Source organism: Rousettus aegyptiacus, unplaced genomic scaffold (assembly GCF_014176215.1).
Source record: "Rousettus aegyptiacus isolate mRouAeg1 unplaced genomic scaffold, mRouAeg1.p scaffold_m13_p_17, whole genome shotgun sequence".
Lineage (NCBI taxonomy): Eukaryota > Metazoa > Chordata > Mammalia > Chiroptera > Pteropodidae > Rousettus > Rousettus aegyptiacus.
Window position 1 is genome coordinate 14837457 of NW_023416292.1, and position 18915 is coordinate 14856371.

The 18915-nt window shown below is 35.4% G+C and overlaps 1 protein-coding gene across 1 annotated transcript in view; it reads right to left on the reverse strand.

The window, feature by feature from the left end:
• Positions 1–5126: 5126 nt before the first annotated feature.
• The window catches only part of XPR1 (xenotropic and polytropic retrovirus receptor 1), a 116211-nt gene continuing 102422 nt past the window's right edge, over positions 5127–18915 (reverse strand). The window contains exons 12-15 of the mRNA XM_016141152.2: positions 14426–14592; positions 13294–13433; positions 12515–12736; positions 5127–11109 (exon numbers count right to left, since the gene is read on the reverse strand). Of these exons, the coding sequence (XP_015996638.2) occupies positions 11049–11109; positions 12515–12736; positions 13294–13433; positions 14426–14592 (590 nt within the window). The 3' untranslated portion in view covers positions 5127–11048. The remainder of the gene's footprint in view (positions 11110–12514; positions 12737–13293; positions 13434–14425; positions 14593–18915) is intronic.

Consider the following 18915-nt stretch of genomic DNA (forward strand, 5'->3'; position numbering starts at 1 on the left):
AGTTAAATTAAGGTACATGGTAGGTGAGGTGTGGAGGGAAGGACCCAAATTTGAAAAGTCCAGGACTGGCAACCTGGATCCAGCTCTGGCTAGGCTGCATCTACTTGTGGGACTAAGTGCTGGTCACTCTGTGGAGTTCAGTTTTCTCACCTGGTGGAAATGGTAGATTGGACTAACAAGTCCCAAACTGAATTCCTCAGAATCCCAGAATCCCATGAGGTATTAATAGGTCTCCTTGGAAAAAGAGAATTCAGGTCCAGTAAGTTTTCTTATCCTCCAGGCGGGTCATTAGGTCCAAAGGCATTTCAAAGGCTCAGGGCAGTCCTGAAGTGAAAACAAAACTACACCAGTTTATCTTTGTTTAACCCTGTCTTTCTCAAAAGTAATTGACTACAGAAGCTATTTCCCTCAGAATAGCAATAGACATCCTATGGCGTACACTGTAGGACAACATGGTCCAGATAACCTCTCACATTCCCTCCTGCTGGGATAGACTAGGCCTCTCCCCAGGAGAGGAGGAGCAGGCAGCTACCGTAAGGCAAATTCCAAAATCCCACAGAAGGGGTTAGACTGCAAGCAAAAAAGGCTCTCTCAAGGGCAAGTGGCGGCCCATTCCAGCTTTATTTCTTTTTAGAAAGTTAGTTCTATGAGGAGTCAAGAGACCAAAAAAGGGAGGACTTCTAAAAAAATCTCAATTTCCACTCTGATTCTTTGTCTATTTGATTATGTCAATTCACCTTAGAACTAATAGCTTCAGTTTGCCCATCTGTGAAAAGAAAGAACTAGAGAGACTTGGTTGGCAATCGCTCAACATTAGCCCTCAGAAGTTTCCCAACCTGGGGTCCCTATACACCTAATGGGGAGGGGAGCATAAGCTATTTCCAATATTTAAAGAAGTCTAATGGAAATTACACATTTACTACGAGAAGTGTTTTTGCTTTTGACCGGCATAACAACTCAGTAGGAGAACACAGATTGTCATGGGGACAAAGATTATTATGCAATAAATATGGTTGGGGACTTGAAAGTAATAAAAAGATCAACTGGTAATGGAAAGGTAAGTAGCTACTGACTCAAGCGGTTGGGTTCAAAACCAGTTTAAAAATACGATGGTGGAGAGCAAAAGGGCAGATGGGGTCTGGGGGAGGTTAGGGTGTTCCAAGGGAAGATGCTGCTCCAAGAGCCACTGGGTTGTGTGCAGAAGAGTGTATTTAATGGCGAGGCGGCTGTGGCACAGTGGCCCTCTTCAGCGCATAGCTGGCTGAGACAGGGTATGGAGTGCCACCTTTACTGAACTGAGAGCAGAGACCTCAGAGTCCCCTGGAAGCCAGATATCGGGCCAGATTCTATGCACCTTCTTAGAAAGCCTTCAAGAGTGCCAATGTCTGAGGCCTGTCAAGCACTTGAAAGCTCTGATTTTATATGCACAAAGTCCTGTCCCATTGGGCCCGTTACTGTATCTTCATAAGCAGCCACATCTGGAAAGGTACTCTGTGGTTCATGGCTGTTTACCCTCTAAGATGCTGTTCGCCCAGAATCATCTCTCTAGTTTCCTATTCCCCTTTCTCCCCTAATGTGCAGCTCCATTTTGCAGCAGCCTTGGACACTAGGCCCAGGAGAGCAGTGGTACCAATCATGATTGGTAGATCCCTCGAAAAGGGGTTAGCTTTTTCTAATTCTTTAGTATGTAAGCATCTAAGACAAAAAATTTTTTTCTCTTGCTAATGTTGATCTTGCTAATATCTCTAAGAGTTGGGCTATTTCTGTGAAGATTTAAAGAAAAGAGAACTTAAGTGAATTTTATCTGCCTCAGGACCTAAACCAGGCTGCTGGCATTAGCTAACTGGCCAAAGCCGAAAAGGATTTTTCTCTAGGGTTTTGAGAACAAAAGCATTTCATTGTGTGTTTTTAAAAATTATGTCAAATGACCTGACGAACTCATAATTTGAGGTGGAGGGGTTGGCCATTAATTAAAATATAAGGGAAAACATGAAAGAACTTGAAATGGACCAAAAAGGTTATTGGGTGCACTGACTAGTGCATCCTTGCAGATTATGAGTATTTTACAATTGCATTAGTTGTAGAGAAATTGAGAGTAACGCAAATGAGTTTTGTCCATAGACTTGCCAGTTATTTGTTAGAATTGCCCCATGAATACTGACCAGTTTTGTTGATTTTGCATTCATTCGTAAATTTTTCTCAGCATTCCAGATGTCTACATATATGTGTGCATGCATTTTAAATTCTTTCGAATAGATTTGAACATTTTACTGATTCTCTCCTTAATGACAAATAAAATCTCTGACAGGCATTCATTTTATACCTATATGAGAGGCATGACTATGTCCTCTTTAAAAAATTATTTTTTGATGGGTCCACAAAGAAAGGACATGGCAAGAAGGCAGCTATCTGCAAGCCAAAGAGAGGCTGCAATTCTTGGGAACACACAAAGTCAGTGTGCTGGCCACCTCTTGCTCACTTGACCCAGTCAATATATCATTGATGTAACGGACCAATGTTATGTTCTGTGAATATCCAGCCTGTCCGGATTTCTTTGGAGCAAAACTGTTAATGTGTATTGTCATTTCCATGGGAATGTGAATTGTTTCTGATCTTATTCTGACTGGAAGAGAAAAAAATGCCTTTACCCAAATCAATGGCTAAATACTATATGCTTGAGATTGTAACGATCTGGTCTAATGAAAATACCTCATTTGGCATTGTGCCCGAGAATGTGGTTACACTTGAGCTTGTGATGGTCTGCAATGACCCATCCTAATCCACCCAGTTCCTTCAGGGACCATATTGGTCAAACAAACAAGGATGAAGAGGAAGAGGATAGAATGTGATAATAATCTCTATTCCCCCTCTCCCAATTTATGCCTAGGGAGAGAGTTAATTTGAGAGACTTCTACTTGGCCTTTCCCAATATAGCTCTTATTTTGTAGACCAAGAATGCAGTTTTGGGGTTAGGCCAACTGCCAAATAGGTCATCTCAATTACATATTTGAGGACTGGGTAATTGATCAATGGGTCCATGGATGCTGTGGATCTCTGTAAACTAGACATTGGTCAGGACTACATTTATTATCTGGCTCCTATAGGACCCAAATCTAACACAGGCGCCAAAATGATTCAGGTCTTTGGGCACCAATGACAACACAAGTCCTATGTGTAGTCTTCAAAATGTCTTGGTAAATAGCCGTTAAGTACCTGTGGGGAAGACGCAGGGGAAGACTGTGTGTACTTGCTGTGATAGTGCAGTGTTTCCCCTCCTACAGAACTAGTCATCTCTTTTGTCAGTAGTTTTGGATCTGAAAACTGGCTCAGCTTCAGAAATTGGGCCAGGGATTGTGACTTTTATTGGGACAACTGCTTTTGGCCTCATGGTCGTCCATCCTTTTTTCCTCTATTAGTATAAGCCTAGAAGTACAAGTTGGGTGACTGCCATCACTTTTCCCATGTTTTAGGAGCCACGCTAGTAACAAGTTTGCTCCAAATCCTGGAATTCTTACTAGGTGGTTAAATTCTGTATCTTTGGGGGCACTTCCAAGTCAAAGAGTATTCTCTACTTAATCTTCTATTCTGGTCCATTTCTTCAAGCACCCTCAGGATTTCTTCCAGCTCCTATGAGTACCTGATGACTGTATCTTGGGACTCCTTTGGTGTATAGTACCTATCCTTCCTTAGCAGGTCCAGCATGCCTCCCAGCCCCCAAGTCATGGAGAATACTGAGGGGTGCATGTCTTTCACGAGAGTTTTCTTTCATGTCTCCTATCATGGATGATAGAATAGGGATGGGGAGGCAAAATCTTTGGGGAAGGGATCCAACCAGATGTTGTATCTGATGTGTCAGGTTTCCCAATCAGTGCCCTGACCTTATGTAACAGATTTGCCTTGGGTGTTGAACTATCTTTGAAGTTTTGCTTCTCTTTTAATAAAGTCCTGGGCTTGGTCCTCACTTTCTCTTCCTTCCCACTGAAGGAGATGAGAGCTTCTCTGCATGCAACCAGAGCCCCTCTGATTCCATATTTGGCTTTTAATTGCCTGGTACTTGCTCTCAGCTGTTTATTATCCTTCTGTAGGTATCAATGGCACTTAGCAATCCCATTGCTCTATAGCAACTGTCTCCTCTTTATATCTTAAATGTTTATTACATTATAAGTGCATGTCTTTTGCCAGTATACCATCCCAATTCACCACTAGTGAAGATTTTAACAACTGGAAGGGAAAGAAGGTGGCTGGCACAAGATAGAGGACTCTTGTGAAAAGCAGTCAAGTAGAGCTTGTATAGTCAGCTGGTCTACGTCTTTGTCTTTTCATCTACAAATCAAGATGACTGGTTAACCCACATATCTGAGATGCTGTATGTCTGGAAAATGTTAAATACTATAGACATACAAATGTTGAGCATGTATTATTATTATCATCAGATTATAGGAAGGTATATTGAGTATCTATCTAGTGATTCATATATACTCATAACTTATCTTGAATTTGATCTGGAAACTCCACATTATCATATTCTGGTTTAGCCTACACAAAAATATAGTAAGAATAGAGTTTGTGGTATTAAAATGAAAAGGCTTTTATGCTTTAGTCAACAAAATATTTTTTTCTCTTTGCATTTTGAGCATATTCATCTTAGGGTCAGTTAATTTTATAATTTTTTCCTAGACAGAGAGATATAAGGAGTGATAACAAAATCTAGGTATTTTACAGAAAGTTCTACGTTCCCACACAGGGCATGGATATGTACTGATACCAAGTGTCCAGCTCTCTAAATTGACTAAACACATTATTTCACCTAAGACTTGAGATTCTTAGTGTGAGTAAAAAAACAAACAAACAAACAAACAAATAATAAAAAAAAAATCCCCGATCTGTTCCTTCAGTCTCATTGCTTTAGTCACACTTCATATATCAACCTAAAGAAAAAAAAAGCCATTTAAGATTATTTTTAATTTAGTAAAAGTATTAAAAATGGTTTTAACCCTTGAAGTCTGTTTGCCCTAAACTCTTATACAAATTAGTCCCAAGAGGAACCATGTTCAGGAATCCAAGAAACCCAGAGAGAAAAACACAATCACACAAACCATTTGCCAGTGACAAAGGAGTCAGGAAACTGTTGGAAAACAGAGAGAGCTTGTAATAATGAAAAAAGGACAGAATTTTGTAACCAATCACTTATTTTCTTTTAAAAACACATAACCACATTAACTTTTTGCTTTATACAACCATCTAGAAACTATAAAACAGTACCACTTGTGCATTTAACCTACTTATCAAGAAGGGAACTCCACACTTCTTAAGAATTCTACCCATATAAGAAGGAAAAAGGAGACAGATAATAGCATAGTCACAGATACAACATGAGTCCAAGCAAGCATCAATTCTTTGACATCACCTTTTCCATTTACCAGAGTGGAGGGAGTAAGAAAGCAAGGGGAACAAAAGAAGGAAAGAAGCACCCACAGAAGACTAATCAATCACAGTTACTTTTGACAACTATAGCTCAGAGTTTCATAGAATAGTATCATTTGACCAACACAGTGTGGTAAGGGGGTGAAGGAAACATGAGTAGAGGGAGAGGGTTTGAAAAAAAGATACTTTTTACACCCTATTTCCCTCCTAAATACTCTTCAGATACAAGCTTCTGTGCTAATGTGGACAATAGCAAGAAATTAATCTTCACAATGTGACAAAGTTTAGAGTTCTGCTGCTTGTGCAAATATGAGTGGCTCACAAATTTATAGTTCAAAAGAATAACAATGTCATGATCAACTACTCTTTTGGGATTCCTCAGTCTTTCTGTCTATTCCCACCATGCTGGTGTTGCTAATAGGACAGTCAGGGAAGTCTGGGTGGGGACTTCGGAGATCATGATGAAGGGGTAGTGAGATGGAATCCTTGCTGTTTCTTAGAAGTCCACGTCATTCTGGTAGCACGTCTTCCCTCTGATTGGTGGGGGTACAGAGGAAGAGGCATAGGAAGAACTAAGGTAATATGGCGGATGGTTAGTCAAGTAACTGTTCTGCAGGTATATGAGACTGTGTAATTAGCAGACACATTGAATCCAAGGCAAACAATTGGTTGTTTGATTGTCCTCCTTAGCTTGATGGAATCATAAAAAAACTGAAAGTGGCTTCGATTTAATAATAAAATGAACCAAAGATCTGCTACACGAAAACATACCTTAGATGAAAATCAGTATAATGATTCTCTTCACTTTGGGGGAAATTCTTGTCTCATCCCTCTCTTCCTCTTCCACCGTAAGCAAATACATTCTTGAGTTGTTTTTAAGGGTCAACTCCATATCGAAGTTTTGCCAATTCATACCAAAAAGGCATTATGAACCATACCAACCAGCAGGCTCCTTTCCATTCCCAGGCAAATGTCTCACATTGCTTCAACTAACCTCTTCCAAATCTAATGAGATGTTTGGTGAGTGGAATGTGGTTGAATGCTGGTTAAATTATTGGGTTTTAGCACTGACCAGCACAAATTTCTTATGCTCCAATATAATCACTCTATCCTATATTACCACTGTGCTCTGACATTGCACAGATCGAAATTCAATGCAGAAAGTTAGCTTTTTAAGATTTACTATCAAGACTGATACCTCAAATGCAGAAATATACGTTTAAATAATTTATAAAATTCACTTTAACTCTCCTTGCTTTAGCTAATCATCACAAGAAATAAAATTTAGATGCATCATAAAAAGGAAATAAACTGATAAATCCAATTTATTCTTTTTTTATCTATTTTTCCCCAAAGTTCTACTACAAGTTTTGTTGTCTTAACCTAGTGATTACATATCTGAGATTCGAGAAAAGTTTGGTGATTTTTTGTTTGAGAAAGCCATAGAGTCAACCTGATTATTTTCAAATCTGAGAAGCTATCTAAATTAAAATATTTCTGTAATGGTTGGGTGGAAAGCCAGAGGAGAGAAAGAGCAATTAGGAAAATCATTTTATAAACTATATAAATGTCTAACCAATGCGCTGTATACTTGAAACTAATAAAATTTTTTTAAAAATTAAAAATTTAAATGTTATATAGCTATAAGTACTTATTTTTTGAGGCAAACTTTGTGCAAACTATTAAAAAAATAACAATAACCTGATATTAGTTTACCAAATATAAAGTGCAATCACTTCAGAGAATTGTTTTTGAATAAAATAATGCCATGGATAGGGTTATTTTCTAAATTATTTTCTTTAGACTAAGAAATTTTTCTGGTCATTGCTTAGAAAATTTCATTTGGACATAAAGAACTATTTCCTGAATAATGCAAAGTAATGGAGAAAAATGACAGGGAAAAAAAAGGTCCCTACCAGCAACATAACTACTGAAAGGAGAGACAGCAAGACATTACCTCCATGCCACTGAGCCCACACACTTTCCTAACTGCCCTGCTTCTGCTGCCAAGGTCCAACATCCTCTTGCTCTTCTCTGCTATTTCCACAATTATTTCTCTTCAACTAAGTATCTGTTAATCTGATGCCTGTACAACTCAGTAATAGATTACTTTCTTCTATTCTTAATTTGCATTAGTTTTTACCTGTTAAGGATGAACTGCTTTCTCTAGTTATCATGAATGTACTTCAGTCAAACCATGGTAAATTTTATGTCTAGTAAATTTCAGTTAAATTCTTAGAACTCTCATGTTGAGAATATTGGGAAGTCATGAATCGTAGGGGCTGAGTCTCATTTTCCTTTTTTAAGGATCCACATAGGTTACTGCTGAGGTGACTGGCATTCTCATCTCACATCGCTTCTGAATCTGAAGTTAAGCAGCTTTCTTAAGGAGAAAAATGGTTGATGCTGGAAAAGAAAGTTGCACATGGGTTTTCAACTTCTTTCCAATCCTAAAAATAACCATTATAACCTAATTAATAACCCAATCTTTTATTATTTTTCTGTATATGAAATCACCAATTATTCAATTTTAACAGTGTAGACAGCCTTAAATATAAGCACATATTTGTGCATAGAAAATAAGCCACTTTTGTCTTCTAGCTTTTCTATACACATCAATGCTTTCCATACTATCTATCATAAAATGAAGACTGTATTTTATTTATACTTTTTACATTCCTTTGGGAAGTATTTTAATTGATATAATAAATTGTGTGATTCTCAAATAAAACTATAACTTCTAAACCTAAAATGAGATGAAGTTTTACCTTTGGTGAGATTGCTGCTCCTTTCAAATGGCTTTGGGACATTCATTTCCTAAGAGTTCTAGTGCGAGTTTCAATGCACAGGAGTCTCCAATAAAATTTTAGGTAGGACATAGTATTCGCAACTGCTAGGACATATAAAATTTAGGAGAGAAAAATGCACATTGCCTTTTTTGGAGATAAGAATTTAAATGTATATTCTGTCTCCGAATATGAGGAAACGCCCTCTTTTCTTTACAGCTTTAGGAGGCACATAAAGCTGTGCATATGTTTAAATACGCATTTAAGCATCTGTCATGGTAAGCTGAAAGTTACATAAACCTTATCATCCTTAAACAGACTATGCTAATAGGACAAACATGTCAGAAAAGGAATACATTCTAATATTGTATTATCTATGAAAAAAGAATACTGATTAGGGCCTAGGATCATAACAGTTGAAGAAAGACCAAATAGGCCACAGGACACACTGAAGTAAAAATACTGGGGAGTTCAAATACCAGAAGTCAACTGTAAGATTTTATGTGTGTTATTATATAGGTTTACTAATAGAGAATGAAGTTGATAATCCAAATTACTCTGGATATACATTAGTACCACCAATTTTATTTGAACAAGAAATGACTGGTCCACTGGACTTATATCTATAACTCAGTAATAATTATTATTTCTTGACGGACCAATGATATTTCCCCCATAGTTTTAAAGTACAAAAATAACAGTTAGAAAAAAAAACCCAAGTATAAATAATGCAACCTTTAATCTATCAAGGGGCACTAAATTGTTACCAATGATTATTATAAATGATTCAATTTACTTAAACTAAAAACAAAAAAAAAACAAAAAAAAAAAACAAAGCCAGTAATTGAGCTTTTCTTCTTCGGTTTTGGGACAAGGAATATACATGGCAAAACACACAAAAAAGCAATAAAAGCCACAAAGTCATATGATTTTTCAGGGAAAAAAAAATCTTGGAACAAATTTTGGAAGCTTGCAGAATAAAGATGGAAGGAACTCCTTTAAAAAAGAAACTATTTGTCAGTTAATTGACAGACTTTTGGTAGTAAGAGTAACTTTAATATAATCTACTGGAATTATGCCAGGGATGAGTAAAGACTTGTGATGCATGGGAGAAAAGCTGATGACAAAAGGAGTATATTAAGGGGCAGTGATCATATGTTTTTAAGACTAAGTGATAATAGCTGCCCTTCCACTCATTTGTTCCTTTGTCTAAAATTAAGTTGAAAACGACAGTAATAATTTTATTGCACAAATCTACTAAGGTTGACTTTGGAACCTTCGTCTGCATCTGGAGAGAAGGGAGGATTAAAACATATTTTACTTTTTCCTAGTATTTAAGTTTGTTAGATAATGAAATGTTAAATTTAATGCCAACCACATTCAAGAAAGTACAATCCCTTATGGTCTGTGGGCTTATTTGGATGAGTTAGGAACATATGAAAGAAATCAAAGATGTGAAAATGGGCACTGTATACAGACTACGGTATATCTTAAAAATATACTTTTTGTGTATGACCAAGCTTAGACTCAATACATTTTAAAAGCAGATATTCTATAGGAGGGGATGAAACCCAACGTTCATCCTTTAGAACTGCTGGGAAAAATGGCGGCCAAGGTCTGTTCTATCAGTGTAATGTGAAAGAGGAAAGATAATTTGTTCTTTGCTCTCAAAAATATGGTTTCCCCAAGACAAACTTAATTTGATCAAATTCTGGCTAATGTAAGTGAGCCCAGAAGAAAATCTATCCAATGAGGGTGTAGAGAGTCTCTCAATAGCTCTGTCTTCTAATTCAGAGTTAGTAAAGGTTATACTATTCAATTATCCTACATGCTGAAGCTTAATAAGGCATAATTTTAGTTGTATGGTTGGAAGATGGGCAAATGTACTCCACATCTGTCCCTTAAAATAAAGGTATCAGACTTCATAAATAAATTTCAACCAGCTGTGTGAAAGTGTGTGGATGCTTTGTTAGGAGAGACATGCTCAGAATTCTAAAGCAGCAGCAACTTAAAAAATCAGTAATGAAACTTTGGCTTCAAATTAAAGAGGAAAGAAAAAGTCAAACTGGTGCAAGTTGTCTCATGCAAGAGGTACTGCGGCCTAAACCCTCATAAATGCTGTCCAATTTTAGTTTCCCCCGTCTTCTTTCACTGTTATCACCTTCATTGCACAGGAGTTATATCATTCTTTTATGGTTAAGTTTCATAAATAATGAGAAAACTATATGTAACAAATACATCATATTTCCCACCCACCCAGCAACCCTCCCCAAAATAAGAAAAGTTACATCAAATTAAAAAGTAGCTTCGTGAATGAAGGTACTGCTCTAAGTTGCACTTTCCCTGCAAGTGCGGCCAGTCCTTTTGCGCTGGGTATGAAGGAAAGGAATAAATTCTCCACATAAACTGACAAAAAATTTAAAAACCAATGTCCGGTTTCAACCAGTCAAAACCGGGCCAAGCGGAAGCCAAGGTATCTCAGTACCATCCCATCAGAGGGTCCTTACAATGCCTGCTCTTCATCCTGATAGGTATCTGTGTCCTTGTGATTGTAAACAATCCATAAGATACTATGTTTTTGTTCCTTAAAATGTCCTCTGATTGGCAAAATGAAGTAAATATTTGTTTTAAAAATAGAAAATGAAAATTAAACCAGAGTAAAAGAAAAGAAACACAGTGAGCTTGTTTGGAGTCCATAGGATCCGATCTGGAAGAGCTCGGAAAATGTATTATGTGTCTTCTCCTGTTTTCGGCTGGAAAGATACTAGAGGTTGCGTTGGTCGAGGAAAGAATTGTAGAGTAGGAAAACCAAGGACGTTAATCTAGACTTCAGAGGATTCAAGTGTTAGCTTCATCATCTGTGTCTTCTATCAATACCTTAGTGTCACGAGTCTTGGATCTAGTGGTAAGAAGAGGGAAAAAAGCACTTAGTCCATTACTAAAATACAAACACATCCACAATATCAGGTCTGTTTCCAATTTTACCACCATTAAAAATACAGGTACTACATACTGTACCAGATGAACTATTCCTGGAGTATCATATTCAATTTCAGGTATTATTGGAAAAACACTAAGAAACTAGATTGCAACCAGAGGAAGGTAGTAAGAACAATGGCAGGTCATATGCAACAGAAAGAGTATTCTAGAATAAGAAGATCTGAGTTTGAGTACTGACTTTGATTTCATAATGTATATCTTTAACTTCTCTGAATGCCAATTTTCACCTCTGTAAAGCGAGAGTAATAATATATATATATTTCACATAGTGCTATTCTCACCTCATGGAGATAATGTGACTACTGAGTGAGAAAATGGATGTAAAAAGCATGTAGAACATTTACCAAAATTAACCACATGTGGGGCCATAAAGGAAGTCTCAACAAATTTCAGAGGATTAAAACCACAAAGATAACTGAAAATTAGTGTTATTCTAAAACACAATTACAGACAACTAGAAAATGAAAAATTTTTAAATCATACCATTTTGAATAGCATCAGAATATATTAAATACTAGAAATAAATTTAATGGAAGATGTCTGTCTGTGAAAATTGACAAACCAGTTCTGTAATTTACATGGAAACAGGATCAAGAATTGCCAAGACCATTCTGAAAAAAGCAAAGTTAAAGTTATACTCTCAAATAGTAAGACTTATTATATAGCTACAGTAAATAAGACAGCGTCTGGTCTTGGTGAAAGAATAGACAAATGATCCACTGGAAAAGATTAGGGACTCCAGAAACAGATCAACACATGCATTGACACAATCTGATTTATGGCAAAGGTGGCTAAATAACAATGGAGAAAGAGAGGTCCTTTAATAATGATATTGAGTCAACTAGATCCATATGGGGAAAAATGAATCTCAGCTCCTATGGCATACTGTATGCAAAATCAATTCGGGGTGGATTACAGATGAGGGCTAATACAAAGAAATTAAGTATCTGGCCAAGGTTACACAGATGGCAAGTGAAACCTGGATTCTTACACTCTATAACTTGAAAATTAAAACATACTAAAGAGTCAAAAGAAATATTCTCCAACAATTTTTCCCCAGTGTACTTTTAATGCCACATCAGTGGGCATTAATTAATGTATTAATATCACTTTATCTTATGTGCTCATTAAGACATTCTATAGGTTAGATCATATGAAATTATTGTTACTAATTTTTTTGTAGGTGAAAATGGCTGAATGCCAACAATTTCATTTGGTCCAACCTGGCAGCCTCTTAGCTTAAATGTTATCTAGCACTAAAACCTGAAGGCAATTCATCTCACAGAAGCCGAAGCTATACATACTGAGAAGCAAGGCGAGGCCGGCGCAGGGATATGCTCTGGCTGTATTTCCATGACCGGTTCTTCTGGCGATTTCGTACTCCATCATCCTGGTCCATCATCTGCTCTAGAAGTGTCTGATCATCTGCGTTCAGAGGGGCCACAGAGATGTCCCGCACAGCACGGAATTCACCACAGTTATTCAGATGTTCATTCTCCAGGCGGAAGAAGTTCCACACAAATCGCCTTAGCAAAATGGAGTAGAGTAGGCAAATCACTTATAAAATGTGAACATACTACTATAACCTGTAAACTTTCCAGTGAAACAAATTTCCACACATAGAAACAAAAACAAGGAATTAACGGCTATCTTGTCAGATCACTGATGTTTTTAGGAAAATTTAACAAGCATTTTATCTGTTTTTTTGTTGTTGTTGTTGTTGTTTGTTTGTTTCCATTGAGAAAGTTGGGCCAAATAACCGACATTAAAAAATTACAAAAAATGATTCTCAGAATATTTTCATTTTAATTTTGGTTCTAAGTCTTTTTATCTCCCAATTTCTATTCATGACCCTTCCAATGAAGGTCAATTCTAAAAAAGCTTATTATAAATCATCATCAGTAGTTATTTTAACTTTCTAAGAACTGATTTCTTACTCTTGCAGGATCTTCTAACTCTGAGGCTGGTAAGATTGAGAAAAGTTGTAAAATTTGAGTTTTTCAAGTATACATTTTAATAAATTAAATTTAAACATTTTTTAGATAAAAAGAATCTTTGACAAACTTTTTGGTAGTTTACTTACCGGAAAACCTCAAGGGGGGCAAGAACAGTAGCAATGATGTCACTAGAATGAGGCAACGAAGTCATGGAGGGAATGGAGATTTGTATAGTCCAAGCAAAGCGCAGTATCACATCCTCTATGATGGCACAGTAATAATAGGCCTGAGGAATAATAAGCAACTTGAGTACACTTACCATCATGTTTCTCACACAAAAGCACAACTATCACAGCAACAAGTCTCACACAAGTCTTACCAACAAGCACTTTTTAAAGAGGAAAGAGTTTTATTTTATATAGAAAGATTTCACAATTTTAGTTTTCTTAAACTGTACAATATTCAAAATGAAGTTTTATTAAATTTCAGTGACCATTTAACTAACACATTTCATTCCCATATTGTATACCAGACTCTCTCCTAGATCCCAGAAACATAAGCCCAACGAGATCCTCGATCTGACTGAGATGACATTCTAATATGCACCCAAACAGTCAGCACTCGCCTTCCTTCGTGCTTTCATAGCACTGCTCATTCGGTCAAGTATTTATACATTCATTCCACAAACATTAAGTCTACTATACACCAGGAACTATGCAGGGCAGTGAGAGATATGGACACCCAAACAGGTCATTATAATACAATGTGATAACTGCTATAATGGAAATTTGTATAGGGTAAAATGGGATTAGGATGAACAGCTAAACATGCTTGGAGAAATAATGAAAGTAATGCTAAAATTTACTTTTTAAAGGGAGGAACAGGAGTTTGCAAGGAAGAGGGAAGATAGGGCATTTAAGTGGAAGAAAATGCATATTCAAAAATAAATCATAAATTCTGCTAAGCTATTTGTTCCTGTATTTTAATCCTTATTACACTGTACTACAATCTGTTTACATATCTGTTTAGAATATAATACAGTTCATGGCCTGAGAATCAGAATTATTTTGTTTTTATTTTCTATAATGCCCAGCACACAGTAAACACCTGACACATTTTTGCTGACTAAATACATTAGTATTTTGTAGTAAGTAGTTATTTTTCCTAATTATATTAGGTTGGGATTGGGTATATATTATAATAAGATTTAGCTGGTGGTATACCTGAGGTGTTTTTTTTTTTTTTTTTTTTTTAAACAAACACAAACACTGTACATACTTTTTGGGGATATACAATCTCTTCCCGGAGGAAGGTGTTTTCTCCCGCATTCTTATCAAAGAGACCCCAGTCCATCTTCAGATCCCAGATGAGGGTATAACAGGAACTGATGATATAAAAGACAATCCACAGGTAAAAGAATACCCTGGTGTCTGAGTGCTCTCGTTCTGAAGAAAGAAAAGGGAAAAGGAAAATTACTATATTTAAGTAAAATTCTTCATTAAATAAAAGTAATTAAAGAACAGATTTTTTATACAGCTCCATAAAGGAAGTAAGATTTTAAACAAATCTCCCTAGTAGGATCATTGTCTCACAAAGGTTAAATAATAAGTCAGATTCTCCTGAAGTCCAAAGTAATCATCAAACATTTATCAAACACATAAAATTTGTACAAATGTGCATTTGGAATTTTGGAGGCTCTATGCTAAATACATAAAAATCCAAATAATTGCAACGGGAGGTTTTTTAATATTACAAAGATGTCATTTTAATTTTTGCCATCAGGTGGCAGCTTAAGGTCAGAGATGAAAAAAAATTTAGGAAACACCACTAACAAGGAATATACTGCACGTTTCAAGAAATTCTTGGCTTGTTTTTACTTTAGAACAACATTTCCTTCATACACTTAGATCTTGTCACTACTTATTGTGATGGCAATCGGATAATTTTAATTCTAGATAAAAATACCAGAAAATAATTGATGAGGAATTTATCCTTAGGAATATGTATGAAAGCACATATCTCTGAAACCACAAAGCAAAGCACAATATTTTGCTTCTTATAGGGGTTGTTTATGGATACAAAGACCTATAAAGTAACTTTTGGCTTGATGCTGAGAATACAATAAAGTGCGCTAAATCAGAAAATAATTTGCAAATGTAGTTATACGACTTAGTCTTTTTTTTTCACTCTTAAATGCTTCATATATTCTCGAATGAAATTCTTCATTGTTAAGCTCTAGAGTCATCATGATGTTATTTGTGTTCTCTAAGTGCAGGGTGTAGGTATATAAATACTAATACGGTCCTGAATCATCATGAAAAAAGGTATAAAACATCTAATTCAAAAAAAGTTTAAATTTTGGTTAGTTTCTCAAAGGCACAGAAAGTAAAGGATAAACTACGTGTTATCCATAAACCTTCCTATTAAAATAACAAGTGTTTATTAACATCATTTTTACGTATTAAAGTGTTAAGTACAGAATGATTCACAGGCATCCTCTGGAGATTTATAATCTAGTAGGTGAAACAACCACTTGTTATTGATAATAAATTTGAGCTCAAAATGAATTATAAACAAAGTACTATGAGAACATCAAGGAAAATGGGAATGTTTCCAACAACTGGAAATAAGAGGAAGTAGCATTTGAGTTATTTCTAGAAAGATAAATAAACAGTCTTGCAAAAGTCAGGCAGATGAGGCAAGGTCACTCAAGGCTGAAGGAAGATAATAAAAAGCATGAGAGTGGGAAAGAACAATGTGTATCTGAGAAGCTGCAAGTAATCCAAACCCAGTGAAGGTGAAATAGAGAATGTAAGGAAATGGGTATGATTTGAAATGAGGATGGAAAAAAGATTTTGTTTCTGACTGTGGAACTAATGCCTTCTTTGGCCTTAAAATCAGATCTGTTTTTTAGAAAAACTGGTTGGCAGGTTACTTGCATTAGAATTAGTTCATCAAAAAACAAAATAGATATCTCAGAGCTCCAGTGTTGTGTAAGTCAGTTCATACTAACTCATGAGAGTCAATTGTTAAACTTTCAAAAACTTTGTAAGCTGGTTGTTAAACACAGTCATTAGTAAAAAATGAATTACATAAACTCACAATTAGTTATATTAAAAACAAAGGTAATAAAAACTCAAAATTTGCCACTTCCTAATTATTTTACTAAATTTTGCTATTATTATTGTCTTAGGTTATTTATATTTATTGTATCTGTATGATGGAAACATTATACAATGCTATACACCTTTTCCCAGCATTCAATGTTATCATCTCAGTAGTTCGAAACTGGCTATGGTGGAAGTATTTACACTGGATATCAGCAAAAGCTCAAATCAGTGCTCTCTATCCCAACTCCCACTGGAGAGCTGGTGTGTCAAACATATACCATACACCATTGTTCAGCTTCTTCTCCTAGAAAGTCAGTGGTAGGGAACAGAAACAAGTATTTTTTAAATAGTTCACAAGAGATTCTATTGAACAATCAAGCTTGGATATAAACATATTTTCAGGTTTACATTATTTCCACAAAAATTTTTTTCATCAAAAGCAAATTGGGCTGAATATTTATACTACAACATTGTGTCACATGAATCATCAGCTTAAAAAGCCTAACAAAATATTTATTATCTAGGTTTATTTGGATGTGTTCTGACATATGTTTATTTCATTCTATAGACAGATACAGGGTCTAGTTGAGTAGTATAGTTCAATTATTAGCATCATGGTTGCATTAAAAAAATCCTATAACTCATCTATTATGGCTTGTATAAAATAAAGCAAATTTAGCAACTTAATAAAACTCACGCTCTTCTCATATTTTCAAAACAAAATATACACGAGATAAAGACAAGTGACTTAGCTGTAAATTATATTTGTAACTCTTTTTTAAATTGAATCCTTACTATATGCCAAGTGCTTTACAGATATCTCATTTAATTCATGCAAAAAGTCAGCATTTTGTTTGCTATAAAAAGTAATGAAATGAGAATACTGTAATAGATACACTCAGCAGGAGATAACAAAATAAGTATTTCTTAAACAACTACAGGTAATATCAAGCCTTATTACTGAAAGCTGATTTTCTTTCCTAATGACTAACAATGAGTTTGAATTATTACATAAAGGGAGATTACAAGGGGAAAAGGGAAAAAACGAAATAATGAAATTAAAAGCAAATGTGCTAATTTTCTTTTATTTCTTGTAGATTTTAAATATAAATTCCATCCTTAGAGAATAATTCTTAAAATGGTACAATGGGTTTAAGTGCTCCCCTCCTTTCTAAGCCCATATTATTTCTGTAAAATTTCTATTAAAAAGACACAAGGCCATATTGAGTTTTAAAAGACCAAATATTTTAACAGAATATTTTAGAATAAGTAATGTTTTATCTTATGGGCTTCTTCAAACAATGATAAGCATACACCTGGTCTACATATGCTCCATTTTGGTCTCTTTTTAATTACTACCCTTATTTGATCTTTCCCATCTCCCAAATGAGAAGTGCTTCTCCCTGAAATCATCTGCCTTCATTGGTATTCAGAGAATGTACTGGAAAAATATTACTTTAGGCAAGCAATTATATCTAATTCTCTCTTGGCTAACTCTGGTAGCCTACTTTAATGATGTTCAAAATCACAGAAAATCGAGTCATTGCTATTCTACCCAAAGTTTCTATTATACACCCGCCATGTTAGAAGCATAATTCATACTAGACATATTTATGGTAATGACATCTACTGAATCTAAAACAAATAAAAATAAGGTTCTTAAGAGTTTTGTACCCATAGCCATCATAGAAAGGATAAAACAAAATAATATGTTAGGAAAAGTGCTAAGAAAGAAAAAGAAAAATCACACATGGAAATCATCCTGAACCATATTTCAGAGAGGATATTTTAAAAATGAAGAAGATGCACTATGTAAAGAGAAAGTGAATAGTCTTATTTTCAATTCAAACCTTCCTACTCTGGTAACAGATAACTAGTTTTTCATTTGAAATTAAATAAGAAAGCAAGTAAAACAGACTAGACATCATTTTCAAAGCCCAAACCTATATAGATAAGCTGAGTTATGAACAAGTTTGGCATCTAGCAAATCCTACTTCTATTCCTATTACCTAAAAAAATCAAACCACTGAATTATGAGATTACTATGATTCTATATTAAACAAACATGTGCTGAATGTTGATTAAGTAAGCAGATATATTTTAGAGAATGAGATGTACTAAAGTACTATTGAGAACTAAATGAGAGATATAAAGTAAATAAAAACAATGTGTTAAGTGCAACTGCAGAGTTGTGCATGGAGGAGAAGTCAATAAACCAGGCTTTTAGGAGAGCGAACAGCCAAGAAAGGCTTCCTGGAGGAGGGGCTGCTTGAGATCAGTCTTAAAAGTTAACAGTCTTTGGTTGAACAGGTTTATGAAGCTGAGAGAGCCATATCAAACAGAGTAGTCATTCAGTCATTTATTCAATAAATGAGCACCTACTATATACCACATATTATTCTGGGTTCCAAGCATACAATAGTGAATCTTATTCACTAACAGGCACATTTTCGTCCCAATGAAGCTTTCTACTTTAGTGGGAGTAGACAAGTATCAGGTATACAAATAAACAAGATGATTTCAGACAGTGAAAAGTACCACAAAGAAAAAAGAGCATGGTGACATGACTAGCAGGATTCCTTTAAACAATGGTCATGCAGAGAAGGTCTCTAAATTGATATGTAAGAAGAAGGAGCCAGCTATGTGAAAAGTTGGAGG